This window comes from Sinocyclocheilus rhinocerous, unplaced genomic scaffold, assembly GCF_001515625.1.
Source record: "Sinocyclocheilus rhinocerous isolate Xijiao unplaced genomic scaffold, SAMN03320098_v1.1 scaffold605, whole genome shotgun sequence".
In the NCBI taxonomy this organism is placed as follows: Eukaryota; Metazoa; Chordata; class Actinopteri; order Cypriniformes; family Cyprinidae; genus Sinocyclocheilus; species Sinocyclocheilus rhinocerous.
The window spans coordinates 1,712,541-1,735,699 of record NW_015661612.1 but is presented as its reverse complement, the minus strand read 5'-3'; the positions used below and the strand labels follow the sequence as shown (position 1 = coordinate 1,735,699).

The 23,159-nt window shown below is 36.8% G+C and overlaps 1 protein-coding gene across 2 annotated transcripts in view; it reads left to right on the top strand.

Annotated features, from left to right (window-relative positions):
• nbas (NBAS subunit of NRZ tethering complex) overlaps positions 1–23,159 on the top strand; it is a 145,995-nt gene that overhangs the window by 2,830 nt on the left and 120,006 nt on the right. For both annotated transcript variants that reach the window (XM_016536040.1, XM_016536039.1), the window contains exons 6-21: positions 123–166; positions 4,000–4,133; positions 4,884–5,017; positions 6,946–7,044; positions 7,489–7,627; positions 9,097–9,162; positions 9,343–9,471; positions 10,721–10,784; positions 11,191–11,384; positions 12,700–12,960; positions 14,070–14,195; positions 14,516–14,667; positions 14,744–14,881; positions 20,006–20,084; positions 21,695–21,799; positions 22,149–22,285. In XM_016536040.1, coding sequence (XP_016391526.1) covers positions 123–166; positions 4,000–4,133; positions 4,884–5,017; positions 6,946–7,044; positions 7,489–7,627; positions 9,097–9,162; positions 9,343–9,471; positions 10,721–10,784; positions 11,191–11,384; positions 12,700–12,960; positions 14,070–14,195; positions 14,516–14,667; positions 14,744–14,881; positions 20,006–20,084; positions 21,695–21,799; positions 22,149–22,285 — 2,001 coding nt within the window. The remainder of the gene's footprint in view (positions 1–122; positions 167–3,999; positions 4,134–4,883; positions 5,018–6,945; positions 7,045–7,488; positions 7,628–9,096; positions 9,163–9,342; positions 9,472–10,720; positions 10,785–11,190; positions 11,385–12,699; positions 12,961–14,069; positions 14,196–14,515; positions 14,668–14,743; positions 14,882–20,005; positions 20,085–21,694; positions 21,800–22,148; positions 22,286–23,159) is intronic.

The following is a 23,159-nucleotide window of genomic DNA, read 5'->3' as shown; positions in this document are numbered from 1 at the left end:
TCTAAAAAAATCTATAGTTTTTTCCACATTCTCCTATATTTACTTACTGAGGCTGATGGGAACTCAAAACGCTCATGTGTAATTATCAAAACGCTTCTAAAGGGCTTCTTGCTGTCTTTCAGGTCAGCTAGAGATGACTTTGGATCCATCAAAGGAAAATGCCAAGGTATTTTGTTTTGTGGTTATGCCAGGCTATTTCCCCAGATTTTCAATAAAATTAGTAGCATAAAGCAGAAAGTTTCTGTGAATTTTGACATTCTCAGCAAATATTTGCTGATTTAACTGGAACTTAATACCATTCTAAACCTTTTCAGACTGGTTCATGAATATTAATTAGGTGACGTATATGGTGTGTGTGTGTGTGTGTATATATATATATACATAGATATATATATATATATATATATATATTTACACACACATTTATATTTATTCTCCCTATCTTTGATTGCCGTTTCAAAGATTGAAATCTGCTGCTTTGAGTTTCCAGTCTTTGGTTAAATAGGCTGTTTTACGTGTTATTCTCTTCCCTGCTCTATATTTTTCATAGCTTTACATTTGTGTTGAATTTTTTATGAGCAATATCATTCAGAGACTAGGCCTGCAGACATGCAAATCTCCTTTCAATTCACTTTCATTCGTACTGTCTTAGTTCATTTCAGTTCATTTCATGGAGATTTGCATTCAGCCAATATTTTCTATAAAGGCAGAATTTCCAGTGGTGTGAAGTATGTGTCATGGATGTGTTTGATTAATTGGCATAGTCTTTTATGCTCTATATTCACGCTTCTTTCTTTCCTCTCTCGTCTTGTGCAACAGAATGTGATGTTTTATATGTACCAGATAAATGTGTGTTCTGTGGTGTAACCCTAATGGGAATGCTTTCCTCGTCTCTACATGTAAGAGTCCGTGCATATACATTCTCAGTCATTCATTAAGAAGTCATCTGTGCATAAATGAATCTCTTTTTGTGAATGATGTGTGAGTTAAGAGCATTAGACGAGAAAGAAAAATAATAAGCAGTGATATGTGTCTATAGTAAATTAAAACTGATTTATGCTGTCAGTTATGTCTATGAACCATCATTTTCTACGTTCTTGTCAGTTGCAGATAGGCAGGACATTACGGTGAATGGTATTTCTACTCTAAATATAAAAAATATTTATATAAAAATACTGATAACCAGTAAATGGCTGATATTAAAACTTGATACTAAATAAAAAAAAAATAATAATAATAATAAAATACTATATAAATTATAGAAATAAAAAACATAAAGTTAAAAAAATTAATTGGTACAGGTGAATTTAGGCATCATAATATTATAATGTACACTGTACAGTATTATGAATGCTTTTGGTGTTAAATTATGGCAAAGGTAATCTAATTGAAGTAATCCATTAAATGTCCAATATTGGCTGATATGAAAAATTGTAAGTAAAATCAGTTTTTAGCCACTAATAATGTACCCATAAATTATGCATCCCTAACACAAATCTGTGTATTGCTGCATGAGTCATCAGTAATTTTGGTCCAGGAATAGAAAAATTGACAAGCAGATGACGTGATTGATGACATGACTCCTGTCATATGATGTCACTACCAAATGGTTAATAATTAATAAGAGAATTTAAGCCGGCACAGACCATTACAGATCAGCAGCTTTCAGCCCAGTTGGTTACAATAAATGGCTGCTCTGCTTTGCGTCCAAATGCAATTTGCGAGTCCCTCAGGTTTGTTTCTTGTTGCGAGAGCTCAAAGTGACTCAGCGGTCTTTACGTTTTCGTTCTCAGGGAGACATTTTTATAGCATGTACGCACTCAACCGGGTGGCTTTGCTGACCTCGCATATTTCCCTTCTCAAAAAAAGCACTCTGTTTTTCCCCTCTTTTTTTATTTAAAGGGGTCATATGATGCTGTTAAAAAGAACATTATTTTGTGTATTTGGTGTAATGAAATGTGTTTATGCGGTCTAAAGTAAAAAAAACACATTATTTTCCACATACTGTACATTATTGTTTCTCCTGTATGCCCCGCCTTCTGAAACGCGTCGATTTTTACAAAGCTCATCGTTCTAAAAAAGCGAGGTGTGCTCTGATTGGCCAACTCTTAACTTTTATAAAGAATATCTCTTTGGATTTGAGACTTTAGTCTTTGCAACTTTACAGATCTTCTTTATGCACCAAGAGCTTGTAACACTCCAAAGAGAAAGGAAAAATTGAAATCGCATCATATGACCCCTTTAAATGAGATTTACGGTGTGCGAATCTGCTCAGATAGCATACAGTACACTCATCCCACAAATTCAGGCATATTGGCCCCAGCGTTCATCTTAGATTAATTAGCTTTTAACAGCTGAGAGGTGATTTATGGACCCTGCTTAAGTGTTTCTCCTACCGATATTTATCTTGCTAAGTGCCACCGTTCATTGTGAATTATTGAATCTCTCTCTCCCGATATTTCTGTGCATTTCTACCTGAATAGAAATCGCCAGCTTGCGTTTCTCCGGTTCCATCACCTCAGGGGTTGGATTGATGATAAGGTTGCTGTGGCAACTGCTTGCTTCAGGGGTTGGATTGATGATAAGGTTGCTATGGCAACCGCTTGCTTTGATGTGCGCTGCTGTGTCTTGGTGTGCGTCTGATCTCAGCGGTGCAGCTCGGACCAAAGCCAAAATGTTTTTAATCAAAGGTCTGCTTTATTAACCCCCTCCTGTCTGATGAACGGTGGTTGGATGGTCTCGGTCTGTAGTCTGCAGGAGGCTGTGGGGATGAAACCATTGCTAGGCCCTGAAGCTGGTGTATCATGCGGCTGGTGTTTAAGTGTTACTTTAGTGTTTAAGCGTACAGATTTTATCACGCTGGGCTTTTGAACCTTAATTGAAAAGCCTTGGGCTCATCCCGCACCGAATCAGGTGCTGTTTGACTGCAGTGAACGGTTTGATGGCTGATCACTCTGTGTTTTCCTCACTGTTGACCGTGGAGGTCGTTAAAACAAAATTTAGCTTGGCCTCACAGGCCGATGCTGAATTTACTGTTTTTTTTTAATTTTTTTAAACAGTCCCATTTTTATTGATTTTTCATCCACCTGAAATATATGAGCACCTGTTTAGCAGACAGACGAGGAGAGAGATGGAGTACTACTGAGTACAACTGTCAGTAGAATTAATCTATTTATAATCTAATTATAATATATAAATCTATTTTGACTGTTTTTTTCCTGATTTCTTACTTCAAAATTACATAAAAAATACTGTTCATACTGTACATATAGGGACTTGAATACACCTCTTTTTCAACATGTTTTTAATTTCGGTGTTTGAAATTAGAATAATGAAAATATTTTAACATCTTATTAATATAACTGCTTGTTTACACTGTTTGGGGTCAGTAAGGTGTATATATTTTATTTGATTATTTTTAACATATTGTTCTTTTGAACTTTCTATTAATAAATGAATCCTGAGAAAGATGTCACTGTTTTCACAAAAATATAAAGCAGCACAATTGTTTTCAACACTGATAATAACCAGAAATGTTTCTTGAGCACCAAATCATCATATTAGAATCATTTCTGGATCATGTGATGCTGAAGACTGGAGTAATGGCTGCTGAAAATTCAGCTTTGCCATCACATGAATAAATTAATTATTATTTTAAAATGTATTCAAATTATTTGAAATTGTAAGAATATAATATTTCACAATATTAAAGTTTTTTTGATATATGTATGCATGTATGTATATTTATATACACACACACACACACACACACACACACACACACACACATATACAGTAGTCAACATTTGAAGTGGATTATATATATATATATATATATATATATATATATATACATACACACACATATATATGTATATATAGGTGAGCATAGGAGACTTTTTTTTTTTTTCAAAAACGTTGACAAAAAAAATCTTACTGACCCCAAAATTTTAAACCGTAGTTTCCAAATCCAATGTTATTTTCTCCTTCCTTCTGCAGTACCCAAGGATCCAAACCCTCACTGGCGCAGGGTCACATGGAGTCATGACTGTGCTCTTCTGGCGTACGCTGACAGCACCGGTACGGTCCGAGTCTTTGACCTGATGGGCAGCGAGCTCTTCATTATACCACCGGTATGTCACTCATACTGTCCTTCTGTGTTTCTCACCTCCTGTCATTCTCTCTCTCTGTCTGTCCTCTGTCTCTCTCTCTCACACTCTTACTCTACTGACATTGGTTCCACTTTCCGCACACAGTAACTTTTTTTTTGTGCACAGTAAGAACACACTCTTCTATTTCAGTATAAGTGATAGCTGTAATGACTGGCTCCTAATGACTGAATTTCAGGCTTGTGTGCGTTGCCCTCTGGCTTTTTGCGCTGCTTGGCTCTTCTTTCATTCTCTTGCTCTTTCTCTGTCTGTAGACCGGGTAAGCCTGATCCTCTCGAGAGGGGCCTTTCCCCACTCTGTTGCCCAAGCAAGGAACACATTTTCTGGTTCCCTTCAGCTCTAAGCCCCCGATGCACTTGAAGGACATTTTCTGTGGAGTTCCTCTATCAGAAAGGCAGCTCTCTTGCCTCTTTTACCTTTACAAATCCCCCCTCTTCCCCCCTCTGCATTTCTTTTGATTGCACTGCTAGTGAGGTCTCAGTCAGTCTATTGCTGTCTTTTCTCTCTCTCTGTCTCTATCATGCTGGTTCTCATCCGCCCCCGCATTACTCTACACTCTTCCATCTCTCTGTCAGAAACTATTAGTTTAGTCTCACAAGATGCCCTCTCTCTATAACAGAGTCTGAGTGTGTAATGACCTGTATGACTCCATATATTTTTGTCACTTTCAAACTCTGCTTCCAACTCAACCTCATCTTTTTGATGTCTCTCTAGGCTATGAGCTTCCCGGGAGATTTTAGCTATGCAGCAGCCGGCCTGATGTTCTTGGAATACACCGCCAGTGCCCAGTGGTCAGCGGAGCTGCTGGTGATCACCTACAGCGGTCAGCTCAAGAGTTACCTGGTCAGGTACGTGTAGAGCAAGGTTGTCATTTTATACTAAGACAAAACTCTTGATTGATTGTTTAAAAAATATGTTTGTGGATTGAAATAAAATAATGCAAAGCAACAAAAACTGAAAAGAAACAAAGTAAAAGTGGGTTAAAAACGAACTGAAATTTAAAAGTAATCATCAAAATAAATACTTAATAATAAAATAATAAAAGAATCGTACCTATATTTTATATATTAAAATGATACACAATATATATTTATAACACAATTAAATAAAGATGTACAATGTGTAATTATACATACATATACAAAAAACATATATAATATAAAAATTATATATAATATTTTATTAAACAACCATTCAATTTGTTGATTATCTATTTATTTTATTTAAAACCACTGTTGTTTTTTTGTATTATATTATTTGTATTTTGTATTTGTATATATAATTATACATTATACATTTGTATTTAATATATATTAACTACATCCAAACTACAATGTAAATTATATTTGTAATTAATAATATTTATATAATAATATTAAATATGAAAATCTCAAACTATATTAATGTTGTTGGAGAGTAACCTGTTCATGCAAAGATAGTCATTTTGGAACACAGAAAATTATATCATATGATACATGAAATAGCCAAGAGAGTCAGAGAAGTGGGTTAAAGGTTTATGAGTGTCTGCTGAGAAAGCACAAACCTGATTTTTAGACAACATTCTCAAGGACCATCTGATGCACATTGCAGACAAAAATGCTAAGAGTTTGCCAATATGGTAGGCTAGAATCTAAATGGATGGGTTTGTTATTTTTTTGGCCTGGTATTTAAATCCTAAAGTTGCAATGGGGGCCAGACTTTGTGCCAATCATCAAAAGTTTGAGAGGACATGGCAGGATAAGAAAGCGTTAATCTTTCTCACTGTGTTGTTTAAGGAGTGTTATGGGATGTTAGATAGAGTATTTGTGTCGTAATACATGGATCAAATATTGAAAGATTGGAACAAGGCCACCAGAGAGGATTTTGATGATGCAGATACTTGGCGATCCTCTCTAATTCCCTCTGACTCTTTCAGGGCCAGAAATTCTGCAACTAAACCCAAAAGCCTGCGTTATTTGTTTATCTCTGTACTGAGGGGGAGGCTTAGCTTTGAGTATGAATGAAATTGCCTGCAGTTTCCAATTTGTAATTCTTTGTTTAATCAGTCAGCTCAAGTTTTCAAAGTTTCCATCGTCTGTTTGCGAGAGTAATGGCAGATGAAACAATCTGCTTCATTCTCCTCAAAAACTTTGCTGTAGGCATTGAAGCCCCGAAGAAAGCTTTTTCTCGTTCTCTCCCTCATGTTGTTGAATGGAAGTGTTTGCAGTAGCATTACTTTGAGGACGTTTTCAAAGTCATTTAGAAATGTTGGACTAATGTTGGACGAAATGGTTCTTTCAAGAGCATTTCTTACACAAAGCTCCTTAGGAGACCATATTCTCACTCAATTCTTAAGAAATCGGAGATTGTATTTGCCCTTCGCGCTTTGAAACCGTTCAAACTTGCAAACTTCAATTGCCATTCTAATCAAGACAGCTAAGCAATGCACACATCCTACTGTAATTGTTTGCGCTAAATTAACTGTGTAAGTTTTAAAAAAAAATGTAGTTTTACATTTTGTTTGCTAAACATTAAATGGAAACATAAATGTTTTTTATTTTAATTTATTTGATTTCTTTTCATTTCATTTTGGACCAGTGAAAATGTTGGACAACAGTTGGCCTGACTAGGCAATCTAAAACCATTATTGTTGAGCCTTTGTCTAATTGATTATTCTTTTGAACAGTGTCTTATTCAGTATTCTTATTCAAAAAAATGTAACAGTTTTATTCATCTGGCCTGGTAATGACTATTATAATGTTGATTTATTGATTTCCTGTTCCTGTTTTGCTCCCAGTGTTGGAACCAATCAGGGTTTTCAAGAGAATCACACCTTCAGTTTTTCCGCCCACTATTCCAATGGCATTACCACAGCAATATATCATCCTGGCCACAGGTGAGACCCCCATCTAGAAGCTGTTTTTGTTGTGTGTGTGACTGTCAAAGGGATGTTTTTCTCTTAAAATGAACACAAAATCAGCCGGCATAGCTCAATCTTTGGATCATACTTTTTGTGATTTGTGTTATTCCCACTATACATGTTTGAACTGAAATCCTCTCTGGCTTGTGTTTTAGGCAGCGCTTATTAATTTTTAAGAAGAAAATAGTTCAGACTTTAGCTGCCACATGGGGGCAGTATTTATATTGTGTGTAGAGGTGTATGTGAGTGTGTGTACATTTGTTTGTGTATGCTGTTCACATGTGTAGATCAGATCAGATCCCTTTCCTGTTTCATCAGCCCCTCATGGACCACTACAGCCTCATAAACGGGCTGAGGTGCTCTATGTGTGTGTGTGTTTTCCTCTGACTCATGCTGCTGATGTGTTTGTGTGTTCTTCAGGTTGCTGCTGGTGGGAGGGTGTGAGTCTGGAGACAGTAATGTGTCCAGGGCAAGCCGTTGCGGGATCACAGCGTGGAGGGTGTTGTCAGGGTCACCTCACTATAAACAGGTCACCAGCTATGAGGACGACATCAGTGCAGTGAGTCTGTCGATGGACATATAAAGGAATATTAATGTACTAATGATACAGCATCCATGTCCATGACATGCACTCTTTCACAAAAAAACTAAACAAAAAAGGCATATCAGGTCTCTGATCATGGTTTGGATCTTTGATCTTACTAGTTTCCCACTGAGAAAGTAAAAAAATAAACTTTATGTAGTCTCCTGTTCACCGTTTACAGTCTACAGTCTTTATGATATTCTGATCCCTATGTATTACGTGGGTTATTGCTTTGTTTTTTTTTATTTTCTAGATTTTATCAGCCGCCAGTAGAAAATTGGTAGTTTGCTCACTTTGCAAAACTATTACACACTTCTCCTTGACAAATCCCTAACTCCAAGTGTGTTCAGTGCTTGCTTTTGTATTGGATTTTATGAGAACGATACTAACTCTAGTAGTCCATGCATTTGTAAGGGCTGCTCTACCCCTTAAGAAACAGAGATATTTCAAGGAGTAAAGACACTTCTGCACTGACTGCTGCTCAGAATACACAATCATCCATTCTCACATCACTGTATTTCACAAACCTGAAAGCACAGGCTCATTTCTGGTTTTCTAAGGTTGTAAAGGTTTTATGTACTGAGCTCTGGAAGCTGCATTGTAGGCTTAATAAGAGCTTTAGTACTGAGGCCTCTAGCTGTTTATTCTCTCCTACAGGTTCAATCGTGTGACTTCTGATTGAATTGGTGGAACCTGTTTTAATATTCTCCATATTTGTTCAATGTTCAATTATTTATTTAGTTCTTGGCTTCAGTGTTACTGAACGTGTGAGAGATGAGAGATTATGGATTATGACCTCTCACACACACCTTAAATATGTTGCCGAGAAGTCTGAAAAGCATTCTCCTCTAAAAATCCAGGTAACTTTGAAGACCCCAAAAAAACCATAAAGGCATTGTAAAATGAATCCATATGAATTGAGCGGTTTAAACCTATTCTTGTGAAGAGATACGATTGCTTAATATGATGAACAGATTTAATTTACATCTAAAAATGACACGCATATATAAAGCACATCTCATATGGTAAACACAAAAGCTCAAACATGCGTGCATGAAGCACGAGAACCAGTGAGGTTTGTTCTAGTGCGGCACATGCACAAGCTTCTATATTTACCATATGGGATGTACTATATGTATGTGCGTTTATATGTGAATAAAAGTTTAAATTAAATCTATTCGTCATATAAAGTGATCATATCTCTTTGGTTTCTAACTTGTCCATTTTGGTGATTAGTTATCAGCTTGCATGTTCCAGAAACCAGCTTGATAACCTTAAGCAAGTATGACCAGCTGGTAGCTGCTTTATTGCAGTTAAAAACCAGCTACCAGTTTAACCTGGATTTTTAAACTGGAATGAGTTGAAGTAAAACTAATTTAAGTATGTAAATGCATCCATGATATCATGAAGGATGTTATGAATCATCACTTCCTTTTCTTATTTAGTCCCAGAGGCGAGGATTCTTCAGGATGCCCAGCTTTCGACTTTTCTCCAGGCATAACAGTGAACAGGTGACTCAGATTGGTGAAATTTTTTTTGTCGCTCACTCAATTTTTTTGCTTGCATTTTCTTTCCTGTCTCTCTGGGCCATTATGACATCATATAAAATGAAAAGCCAAAGCTCAATTTCATTCTGCTAAGAACTCTGAATAAATAGTGTAATGCCTAATTGAACGTGTATGTTTACTTAGGATGGTGTGTTCCGAATGAGTCTGTCTCCTGATGGCACAGTGCTGGCTGTGATCCACTTCTCTGGCAGTCTCAGTCTCTGGGATATTCCATCATTCAAACTGAGAGGCAGCTGGAAACAAGAGGAACAAGTAATAAAATCACTCTGTGTGTGTGTGCTCAATTTCAGAGACTTAAAGCTGATGTGTATGCATTTCTGTGTCACTGTTCCAACCAATGTAATTAACTGTTTTTAAACAGGTTTCTCAAACACTCCGTTTGCCTGTCATTGGTCAAGCAATCAGATAATCACGCCCTCAAACTCATGCCATTGGTTGAATCATTGTTGCCGTGCAGGGCTGGTCAGGATTCTCAAACAAATAAAGCAAAGTTTTAAAAGCACTACAGTGTTTACACTTAAGGGCAATCAATGTGCAATGGCTGAGTTGTCTCTGCATATAAAAGTCACCAGGAAATCAAAATTCACATTTAGCGGTTGTCTGTGCCTTTGTAATCTTTAATCAAAAACATTAACGTTCCCCCTCACAGACATCTCTTCTCACATGAGGGAGGAACAATGATTCCACCCCTCCAAACAACCTGTCAATAACATAATTATTGCAGCAATTAGCAAATGACAACAATTCAACAATCCAATCAATTCCCGATGGATAAAATCAAGTCCTCTACGTTTTTTTTTGTTTGAGAAGACAACCGTAATTTCCGTTTCGTGCTGATTTTTAAAGGTGTACTCAATTTGTTATAGCTAGTGGCGAGCATGTAGCATTACACAAAAAACTTATATTTACAGTTACCAAAGCCATTGTAGAAATGCTCTGTTTGCAGTCATGATTGTTTATAAGTCTCCAATAAGAGGAATTACAGAAATAAAAATAAGTAGTATTCAGCTGGTCATGTGATTCCAAGATGGCTGTTTCCATGAGGTGACCCTTTCCATTTAGAATAAAACAGCTTTTGATTACTAGAGTTCATTCCATGCGAGTATATATTAAATGAAATATATATATTTTTTCTATTTTCTATTATATTGTGTAAAACGTTAACAAACAAAAAGCTAGGATAGAAGAAAACATTTTAACATGGCAAAAGATGATACACTTCAGCTTTAATATTGCTTTCTTGGGCACAGCTAGAGATGAAAACACCTTTTAACAATATGTCATAAGATGATTTGTTTGTTCTTGCGTATACGTTGCTTGTATGTCTTCTCTCTTTGTAGCACTTTTTGTAGTTCAGACTTCCAATGTCATGCTGCTATGTTCCACTGATTTGCCCACGACTTTCTGTTCAGCATGTGTTCTGTCACTTAAAAAAAGAAAGAAAAAAGCACCCTTAGCTATCCTTTTTTACACAATCTTACTTGTCCTCTCTTTCATTTAGCCGGGATTTGACGAGATCAACCCAGAATGGAAGACTTCGCTGGAGAAGAGAAAGAAGATAAAAGGTAGCCAGACCCTCAACTTTAGATGTGTATCTACTCCTACACTTACCTAGCGCTATTAATTATGTAGTGAGTCCAGACAGACGTGGTGGGAGAGAGAAGAATGCTTTAATAAAGCCCTGCGTCTTGTGTCTTTGTGGAGAGGCGTTAAATTCAGGCAGTGACATTTTGATTGTGGGTTTAGATCACGCGTTTTCATAAAGCTTGTCTGTCTGCTTGTCCTCGGTTTCTGCTTTCTTCTCCGTTTCTTCTTTGAAAATGATGTTTCTAAATCATCTATCACTTTTAGCTGTGGAATGGTGACTTTTAAATGAATGAATGTCTGTGAAATGTTTTATTTATGATATTTAGATTTTTTTTTTTTCTGTGTCTTGTCTTCCTCAACACCTGTCTCTTTCTCTCTTCTCAGATAAGGAGCAGTACCAGTCTCTGCTAGATGTGAGCTGGTGGAGTGAGACTGCTTTGATTTTAGCCCGCTGTTCTGGGGCTCTCACTGTGTCCTCTGTGCGGACGCTCAAAAACTTACTTGGCAAGTCCTGCGAGTGGTTTGAAACCTCACCGCGAGTCACCTCGGCCCATGATGGGGGCTTCCTCAGTTTGGAGGTGTGTCTTTGTATATGTATCAGTTTTCATCAGTGTTAATAATATATTGAATATTCCTGATATATCAGTGATAATTTTGCTCAAAGTAAAAAATTTAGAAACATCATAAATATATTTTTTTATTTGGCCATTATGTTTCCCAAAGACATAAGATTACTGTATTTTGTCATCCTCCCTGGTCTTGCTAGTTTAAATAAGTGTCTCTGTAGGGAAATGTTTAAATTATTTCCAAAAAACTGATTTTTACTCTCCAGTTGATTGACTCAAAACTCAGAATCATGTGACATTTTTCATATATTAGACTAGTATAATATATTGTTTAAATGTTTGTGGCCGGTAAGTTTTTTTATTTTATTTTGAAAGATTAATACTTTTAATTAGCAAGGATGCAGCAAAAGTAACAGTAGACTTTAACATTATTAAAAATATATATTTATTTCAAATAAATGCTGTTCTTTTTAGCTTGCTATTGGATCATGTATCATGTGACACTGAAGAATGGAGTAATGACTGCTGAAATCAAAAACACAAACAAACAACATCAACAAAAAGTTAAAATCTATTGAAAATGGTTATTTTAGATTCTAATATTTCACCATATTACTTTTTACTGTGTTTTTGATCAAGTAAATGCAGCCCCAGTGAGCATAAGAAACTTTTGACCCCAAACTTTTGAACAAAAGAAAACCTTTATATTTTAAGCCCTAGTGACAAAACACTTCTCCCTCAAGAACGTTGTCTTTCATTCGTAGCCGCTGATGACAGTAATTACTTCTGTAAAGGAAGTCGTTATTCCGACACTCTCTCTCTATCTTCAGGCCATCATCATAAAAATGCTTTATCGCTCCTCATCCTCAGATAAGAAAAAAATCTCATCTCTTCCATCTCCACCTCATTGTTTTTGGTGCTTACCAGTGATGTAAAGCTCTCACAGCTAGAGAGATGTGAACCTGGAGGGGGGAGTACAGAGGGATGAGAAAAGAAGGAAAGTGAGAACATGAGAGAGATGTCGGTTTTTATTCTGGCTGTATGTTCGGTTGACGGTTTCCTCACTCCGTAGGGAAATGCAGCACACAGCTGTGGTGTCGACTGTGTGAAGTTTGTTTGATAGATTTTTCAGTGTGTGAGAAAGAGAGAAACAAACAGGTACTGCCAGGAAAATGGGTTTTATGTCCTGCGGAAACGGTGTTTGTTAGTCTTCCAAGTCAATATTCAAAATCATCCAATCTTGATTTTTTTAAATAGTCAAAAAATTGTTCCAGAAAGTTCCATTGAGTCAGCCAAGCAGATCTTCTTAATCTCTCTCTGTCCTCAGTGTGAGGTAAAGCTGGCCCATAAGCGCTCACGTCTGGAGAGCAGCGTGATGGGTGAAGAGGATGATGGTGATGATGACTCTGACTCGGATGAAGAGTCCTCGGCCAAGGCACGTTATTTTGGATATGTGAAGCAGGGCCTGTACTACGTGACTGAGATGGAACGCTTCACCCCTCCCCGAAAATGGCCACGCACTGTTAACAAGAACTACCGCCTGGTCAGCCTGAGGTCCACCACGCCAGAGGAGCTCTACCAGAGGAAGGTGGGTTACTATAACAACCAGACGGAGCAAAACTGCCCACTCAACCAAAATTACTTGGCTGAAATTTAAGGTAGAGTCATTATAATGAGCAGATGACTATACATTATCCTGCTTATTACAAAATTACTCACAGAATAAATAAACTTCTGAACATAAAATATAGTTTTGAGTTTAAATGATTTGATAATCTTACCTGTATGTCATCTTAAAACTTCCATTAAAAAAAAAGTATTTTGAGTGCGTAGGGAGACAGACTTTTTCCATTCACAGATCTTCATGGGACTAAAGAGTTCTTTTGATGTGATTTGCTATTTTCTGATGGAGATTTCTTAGCAAAATCATGGTTAATGTAGTTTGTCACCAAGAATTTTGTTAGCATTAAAAGTTATCGTAAAAATCAATTCCCCTATGGAGAAAATGCATGGAATTTTTACTTCTGGAACCCGACTTGTATTCTATGAAGGGATGGTACACCAAAAAATGAAAATTCAGTCAATCACTCATGGGATTGTAAAATTTCTACTCCTCTGAGAAAATAGTTTGATTCTGTTTGATTTCAGAATTTTCAGGAAAAGTGGGTTTTAAATATCTTTAGGTTCCATTTCATTCTCAGGTTGGTTTATCTCAAGTATGGTTTTCGCCTTGAAAATAGCCAAAGAAGCTGGTATGACTTTTAAAAAAGCAAACAAACTCACCCTCATGCTGCACATTATAAATAGCACCAAGGTGAAGGCTTTTCACAAGAATAACAATTCATGTAACGTGACCAGATGATCTACAAAGATTACGTAGACCTTGAAGAGTACCTAGCAACATCAGCATGTTCATTAATATTCATGAGCTTAGCCTTTTACATATAGTCGCTTCACAAAACCTTCCGAGTGTGGAATGAAAGTGACCGAGGAAGATGAATGTTGGAGGGAATTGGGCAGGCGTTTGAAACAGCATGAAGATGTCAACAAAACAGCATTTTGTGAGATACCTTAGCTCCTCATAGATGTACTTTATTGCTATAATATTAACAGGTCCATGAGTCTTAGATGGACCATTAATAAGACTAAGCGCTTTCAGTTGAAGTTTATCTGGTGTTTGTGTGTGTGTGTTCACAGATTGATAATGAGGAGTATGGAGAGGCTCTCTCTCTCGCTCAAGCATATGGTCTGGATTCTGATCTCGTCTATCAGAGACAGTGGAGAAAATCTACAGTCAGCATCGCTTCCATTCAGGACTACTTGGTAAAAGTCGTTCCTCAACCACAATATTTCTAACAAAAATATTTTGCAATGCAAATAACCCATGCAAATCAAAAGCATTTTTTTTCTTTCCAAAATGTCAGGAAAAAAAATCTAAGCACTGTAGTTGTTATTTTGCTTTAATGCAAACGTTTTAATTTGTTTTATTTATTTATTTATTCTTTGTTTGCACTTGAAGTGTGGGGTTCCCAAGGGATGTATTCTTTTTTACATCTTGACTCTATCTTGACTAATCAAATTTGTGACCAAAATTGGTGCTTAGTATGAGTAGTTCTTAAATTTTCCCTTTTTTCCCCCCACAGAGTAAGATAAAGAAAAGAGCATGGGTCCTGCATGAGTGTGTGGAGAGGGTTCCAGAGAATGTGGATGCTGCCAAAGAGCTCCTGCAATATGGCCTGAAAGGAACCGACCTTGAAGCACTGTTTGCCATCGGTGAGGGAGAAGACCAGGGCAGGTGTGTGACCCATCCTAACACAGATCTAGAGATCACCTCTTTGGCTGCATGTTAACCAGGGTGTCTATTGTCATAGATTCATTTTGTCAGGCGATTTGGACATGGACGATGCTCCATATGAAGACTCCGTTTCCACAGAGGAAGAGATGGAGCAAAGAAAGGAGCAGGAAGCCAAGAAGAGACAGGAGCTCCTCAAGAAAGTGGACTTTAGCAGGTAGGCTCTCTCACATACACACACAGTCATTGTAAATTGGGCAGATGTTAGTGATATGCCTGACTACATACTTGAAGAATCTGCTAGTCGGCTCGCTGCTTGAACAGCTCTCTAGAGGAAACCCTCTGTAATTAGGCTGCATTTAAATCCTATTTAATGTGTATGTATATCACAATTTATAAAAATGTATAACAAATAATGTATTTTGCCAGCTTTTAGGAGTACAGGGTTTCAGATCCTTTCCCTCCTATAAAACAATATATTGTATGAGAGAAGTATTTTACAGGCATGTTGTTTCCACACATAATTAATAATTAAACAAAAAATGCCTATTGATTTGTCACAGTATTAAATCAAAGTAAAATTCTTAAAATGCTACCTGGAAAATATTTGTTTATTTACATAGTATATTGTATGTATTTCACCATACAGTATATTGACAGTGTACATTAGGGCTGGGCGATATGACAATATTATCGTATATCGACGATGTCTCGTAAGTATCGCGATGTCGATGTCAAAAGTCAGGTAACAGACGATTATCGAAATTATCGGAAAAAAATGACAAATGATAAACCTAGTAACATATTACATTTCGATTCTGCGTCTCGATTTCTGTATGCGCATTTATTGTGATTTCAAAAGATTCAACTGCAAGAAGACGAAATAGAACTCACTTCTGCACTCGCACGCTGTTTTATGTGCTGCGCACACACACAAAGCGCACGCACAAAAGCCACCTCTTATATACGCGAATACTGGACTGAGCTCTCTTTCTCGCGTTCTTACACATTTGAATGGACAAATACACACAGAATTATATCAAAATATCCCATAAATACAATCAGTTATATCTTAAGTGAACATAAAGAGTTGAGAAAGAAAACAAGGGTGTATTGGATCCGTGCATTGACAGCAGCCGCTGCCTCCAGTTTATTTTTTAGTAAAAAATGGACAAAAAGAGACCTCCGAACTAGTAGGCTACCAGAAAGGGGAAAAAACTTTAAAGTTTTTGCTCAATTCGTTTTTAATCCCTGCGTGATTTTAGTCATACATGATAAATATCAAATACGTTATAGCTTGACGACAAGTTTAAAAACAACGCTGCAATTGTTAGCAAAGAAATTAAACTTACCATCATGAAATGTCTACACGGGCGATAATGCCAAAAAGAGAAACATCGGAAAATATGAGCTAGAGGTGGGGCTTAGGTAGACGATATTATCGGATATCGCAATATTTTTAAAGGCGATTATCGATAAGATATTTTTTACATATCGCCCAGCCCTAGTGTACATTTTTTTTTTTCTGTCCATTTGAGTGAATTTTAATTTATAAACTTAGTTTGCAGATACATTTATTTGTGGATACATTTGTAAACTAATTAATGAATACATAAATTTTACTTTATAAACCAAAACTTTTATAAACCAAAACAATACATTTTGTTCATACAGCACTTTTCACATACCTTTTGTTCTAAAGCGTCATGTATTGTAAATGTATTTCTAAAAATTGGGTTAAATAAATCTAAACTTAACATGTTATTTTTGACATTCCAAAAATATATCCAAAACATATATTTTGTAAAATCCTTTTTGTCCTAAAATGTCCATATACTCTTGGTGGCCTCCTGGGGGTCCTCGGACCCTAGTTTAAAAACCCCTGCACTAGCACATAGTCACGTACTAAAAGCCACAAAACTCTAAATTTGATTTCATGGCATCTTTAAAAGTTGGACTATTTTTAACTTGACTTAATAACTATTGGAATTATCCTGAATAGTTTTACCATGCAATCTGCCCAAGAGCTAAAGCACAGCATGCTCTCGGCGCGCTAATTAAAGCACCACCGCTAAAATGTAGTGATAAAAAGAAAAAAATACAGATAAACTAGTCGACCTCACTTATGCACTAGTTGGTTGTTGGACATGACCCACCACTAGTAGATGTTCTCATAAAGCTCATCAGAAAGTTAAATTCAGTGGAAGAGATCTTGGAGACATCACAGATGGGAATGGAGAGAAGCGAGAGGAAGATTAAAGCCGTTTATAGATTTATTTCTAATCTGCATAAGGTAATTTATGCCTCTGTTTTGCTTTACCCAAGAGGCCTTTAATGAAAGAGCCCTCGGTAAACACAAATTATGAACGCTTACACACTCTATAGGGAGGAAGATATAGACAAAAAAAGCAAAGATTGGCTAACATTTGCTGTAAACACTGCACTAATCAAAACACACTTGTTTACACAGATAAAATTGCCAAGTTTTTCATAGCGTAACTCAGTTAAACACGTACACACACGCTCTCCATGCATAGCACACAGAACTGTATCTAATTTGCACTTAATTACTGTACGTTTCCGGCAGTGGTCTGACACCAGAGTGTGTGTTTGTGTGTTTACTCCTCAGGCTGTTTGTTTATGCAGTCAGCATATTTAATGTGCGTGTTAAATATGGCTGTTTATGAGTGTCTGTCTCTATGTATGATGTCCTTTTTATTCCATCGAGGGGGAAATAGCGATTGACCGAGAGAAAACCAATGAAAAAAGGAAAAATAGTGGCGAAATGGAAGGAAAAAGAGAAACAAAAGCATTTAGAGAGCAAAAGAGATGATAAAGGCGATGAAGAAAGAAGATAAAGTGTGACAGAGAGAGAAAATAGACAGGCACGTCAACATTGAGAAAGAGAGAGCGACTCTAATGGTGTGTACTTCAATTTCTCCCGACGTTCAGCTGTGGTTATGCAATGGCAAAAAAGACAATCATCATTCTGTTAATTTCTTTTTAACTACGCCGCCATTATAGCAATGGGGTAGTATCGATCAGACTGCTGGGTTTAGTTGAAGGTGTATATGTGTGTGTGTGTGTTAGAGAGCAATAGAAAGTTCAGTGCTCTTCTCTTTTTTTCACCATCACAGCTAAACTGCATATTTTGATAGCGATTCCCCTTAACAATGTCTGCCTGTCAATCAGGCTTCAGTCTCACAGCGATTTTCTCCCAGTTGAAAATGACACTGCCTGCAGTTAATTCAGCTCATTTCAAACATACAGTATTTTTCGAGATCATCTCAGGCTTATGTGTGCCTATTTTAAACCTTATTTATAAAATATAAAATGAACCGGGGTCTGAGACCGCGAGTGACAATGCTTCTATTTTGCATTTTAATACACTAATGACGATGACACTAATGACACTTTATGAAGATTAATGTTTTTTTTTTTGTTAAATACTATGCAAAAATAAGTGTTATAAATGAATAATTTTCATCAGTTTGATCTCATATGTAGTTATTTAGGTTTATTGTTCACAATGTAATCCTTTTGGATTTTTCCCTGTTATGTTTCTGACTTGAATGTGTGTCAAGTTGTAATAACGAATACCCGATTCGGAGGAATGGGTTTTCCAGGTGCACTTTAAAGGCAGCATAAGATTTTTTTTTTTCCCGATAAGCTGGAACAACATATCATGATAATGCTTTTGCCAGCAACAGAACCTGTTTGCAAACATGTTTGATGGCGCCAGTAGAGCAGAAAATACACTTCATCAGACTGACCATTCAGAATTCATTGTAATATTTACCTACTTGGCTGCAATTGGCAGTTTGTTTTTTAGAACAATTTACATGCTGATTGGTCTTTTGATTGCACCTTTGTTTATTGTCTCTCACACCATTTCTCCCACTTTATTTGGGCTTACACCTTCTCTAGCTCTCAAATTAAATTTAAATTAGCATTAACATATCTGAAGTCAATTATATTTTTTATTACCAATTAAAAAGCTTATGTTGCATATAAATCATAGATGTTATCTTAAATTTGAGGCCAGAAAGACAGAAGAGCCCTAAACTGCTGAGTTAAAGGGGCTCAGATGCAAAAATGCAGTGTTGCTTGAAATGAAATGACGCATTGCATCAGGTGCACCTTAGATTTTTGATGTCAATTAGCATGCCATCTTGTTAATTGCTGTACTGATGTGGTTTAAAACTGTTTCTGTGATTAAAACCCTCCATTTAATGACTTTTTAATCCTCGTTTTGTTGGAAAATTTGTCCAAATTTTCAAAATGCTGTGTATTTAATTAGGAATGTTAGCTTTTACTAATCAGTTCATCTTTTTTTTTTTTTTTTAAACTACATTTTTATCCTGCGACAAATCAATAGCCTATTTCTTTTCTCCTCTCTAAACCAGCCTGCTATGCAATCATTCCATTGACATGTACATTTTTAATGGTTATTATATATTTTTTTCTTCTTCTTTTTTTTCAAGTTTGACCATGTCAGTGTTTGGTATGTTGTGTTTTGGCACTTTTAAAGACAAGCGACCTTCATCACACAAGTTGTTAAGTGAACTGACAGCTGTGTGCCGATTCAGTGCACTTTTAAAATGCTTCTTCTACAGTCAGGCCATCCATAAACCCTTGACACGCCATTGAATTCTGCTTTAGTTTCATTACATTCGGTACCTCTGGAATAGAATCGCTCTAGCGTGTGGAGGCCGGGCGATAGATGTGCGCTAAGCATCCACGAGCGAGTGTGTTTATGCATGGGCTATTCTTTCAATCTTCTTTTATCATGTTTGCATTGCGATAACATCATGCAGTTCAATATTCTCCCCCAGTCCAATGATCTGTGTGTGTGTGCGAGTCTCATTCGCATACAAGGGGAAGCTCAGGTTTCCACAGTAATGCAGGGAGAATGAAATGAGATTGTAATTGCCTTCTGTGGATTCTCACGCTGACTGCTACACACGCGCGCTCGCATGGGCATCCAGGCAATCAGGCAGCGGTCGCCTCACATTAACCTGTCTTTGATTACCTAATCTGGGTCTATAATGGCTCACAACCATTTCAGCACTGTTCTCCCTCTGTTTGGTCCCCTTTTTTTCTTCAATCACAAATGGTCCCATTCATCCGTATTTCCTTGTAATGCCTTTCATTATATCTGTAAGCCTCTACGCACATGCCTGTCAAATCCTCCACCCCTCCCCCAGAGTGTGTGAAGCTTTATTTCATTACACCGTTTTCATGGATATTAGCGGCGGCTCTCTGAAGTGGATGCATGCCGATAAGCTCCAGATAAGACTGTGTTTGCATGTTTAATCCTGTTGATCTTATGTTCTTCCAGACTGACTCTAGAGCAGAAGGAGCTCTGCAGAAGTAGACTAAAGCTTCTCTGCTATCTGGACCGCTTGGCCACTTATGAGGTAACATTTTCCAAAAAACTGTGCTTTTGTATTCAATAAAGATTTAAACTTCCAGAATTTGGCTTTAAAAGGAACCAATTTGGCTTTAAAAAGGATATATCATAGAGAACAGGATTTTTTTTTGCTCTTATTCCCCAGTCCAAATAGACCATTTCTGAAAACTAAGCTGGTAGCACTTTATACAACCCGAATTTACATATCATATCTACCCTTTACTCCAAAATTAACACTTATTGCTCTGATCTCTCTAGTATGCTTTTTTTTTTCTCTTCAAAACTCTGTGCCAACACACGCTGCAAAAAAGGACTTCCTAATGAGTTTTTAATTAGATTTTTTGGACTTGTTTTTCAGGAGAAAATATAAAAAAAATCTGTAGAACAAAATAAATTGACTTGAGAACCACTGCATAAGCTAGACGTTTTGAATATAATTGTATTTTATTATAATGCACTGGTGACTTCACCTTTTATCTGTGTTTTATTAACATTAAAGGAATAGTTCACCAAAAAAATGAAAATTGTCATAATTTGTTCACTCTCAAGTTGTTTTAAACCTGATTGAGTTTCTTTCTTCTGTTGAAAATAAAAGTTATTTTGAAGAATTCAAAGACCAGCAACTGTTTGGTTACCCACATTTAGTCTGCTGTCACTTTAAGACCTGCACACATCTAATATACAAGCACGCAGCCGTTTTTGTCTTTACTTTCACATTAGACATAAGCAACTGTGTTTATTTGTAAACCTTGTGTTGTGTGTATATATATATATATATATATATATATAATGTATATATGTTTCCTGTCTGGATAAATATTTATGTTCAGTAAATTTTCTCAATTTACCCACTTTTGGCAGATAGTTAGTTTTAGACTGTCAGCACCTATTTAGTATTCAGCTGCTGTCATTCCAATCCCTTGATGTGATTTATGCTTGTATGTGAAGGTTAGCCAATTATAACCAAGGTAATTTCCATACAGAAGTCTTAAAGGCACAGTAGCAAAAACAGCCTGCTTATTTCTACATGACAACTATTTTATTGCAGAAAAGGTTGGTCAATTATAAATTGATGATAAAATGATACAAACCACCTTCTGAAGTAACTTTGATCATCCTGAAACTATAAACCCACAGCGAATGGTGTGACTTGGATAATACTCTTCAATAATCTTAGTCATTTTATCTTACCATTTTATGAATAAATTGATGTGTGAGCGACTTCATATCGTAATGCTTTGTTTAAATTTGAAAGTCATCAGCAGAAGAGTGTCGTCGTTTCATCCTGTCGCATAGTTAATGTCCTGCTCAGATTGTGATGGATGGCCTTTGTCAGTGTCTTCTTCATCTGTAATTGATTTCAATGGGAATAGTTCTGAATGTAACCAGGCCTCTGAGACATTAAACACACACAAGCACACACATACACACGGTGGCCATGTTGACTTAAAGGCTGTAATTGTAAATGTCAAAGCGATAAATGTCAGCAGTGTGGACTGGGAGGATTTACCTCAGGCGTATACGGGCGAGACCCTCTCCTGAACTCTCATGTTTGTTCTGCTTTCTTTCTCTCTGTCTTTTATCCTTCTTTTTTCATCATTCTTTCATTTTCTGCAGGAGATTCTGGGTGGACCTCATGCGGCAGAGCAGCGATTTGATGCTGAGTTTTTCAAGAAGTTCCGCAATCAGAATATTGTTCTGTCAGCAAGAACGTATGCAAGGGTAAATCTCTCTTCCTTTGTTCTCCGTCCATGACGCGAGCGTCTGTAACGGGGTCCCGCGGCGTGAGTTATAGTCACCATTTCACAGTTTTGTGGATAAGTGTGTGCGCCCTTGCTAGCGTGTGGAATAAAATATAGATTCCCCATATATTCTGTGAGTATTTTAAAGTGTAGATGTCTGAAATATGGACACTTGCCCAATGCAAAGGCTTCTGGGGGTTTGTAATGTGGGAAATATTGCTGCAGACAGAGTATAAAGCTGTCCGTAGTTACTTCTGTTTCATAAATCATCTATTAATTATTTATCTCTATCAATCTTGTTCCTCTCGCCTCGTCTCTTTCCCTCCCAGGAGAGTAACGTGCAGGCGTTGGACATTCTCTTCACTTACCACGGCTCTGAGCTGCTCCAGCATCGGCTCGCCATTCTCTGCAATTTCCCAGAAACCACCTCTCCTCACGAGTACTCTGACCTTCTGCCTAAGGCAGGGTAAGAATTACTTATTGGAAGATGCCGATCTACTGTGAACAGGATAAACAAAACCCACATAAATCTTTTTGAAAGAGCCTAACGGGAAAAGGTCATTTTTAGATGACGGGTCCACTAAAAGAGAATATTAGGTACTGTCTGCTGTATGACTGAATGAGATGCTAGTTTAAACAGGTTGGCTATGTAAATGAGACATTTTGCAGTGCACCTTTTCCATCTGCGCTTTAGTCTTTGAGACCTTAAGATTATGAAATAACTGCAGGCTGTGAAGTAACCTGCAGGCTCTGGGCCAGAAATACTAAAAATAAACACTGAAGGAATATGTACACATCCGTTGAATAGTTTAGGGTCGATAAGATTTTTATGGTAAGTTTCTTATGATCAACAAGGCTGCATGTATTTCAGAATTGATAAAAAAAACATGCAGAATAAGTGCACAGTAATATTGTGAAATAATATTACAATTTTAAATAGCTGTTTTCCAATTTATTATATTTTAAAATGCTATTTATTTCTGTGATGGCAAAGCTGAATTTTCACTGGAGTCTTCAGAGTCACATGATCCTTCAGAAATTATTCTAATATTTTGATTTGGTGCTTAAGAAACAGTTCTTATTTTATTATCTTAAAGGGGTCATATGACGTTGCTAAAAAGAAAATTATTTTGTGTATTTGGTGTAATGAAATGTGTTTATGCGGTTTAAGGTTAAAAAAACACATTTTCCACATACTGTACATTATTGTTTCTCCTCTATGCCCCGCCTTTCTGAAACGCGTCGATTTTTACAAAGCTCATCGGTCTGAAAAGCGAAGGTGTGCTCTGATTGGCCAGCTATCCAATGCGTTGTGATTGGCCGAATACCTCAAGCATGTG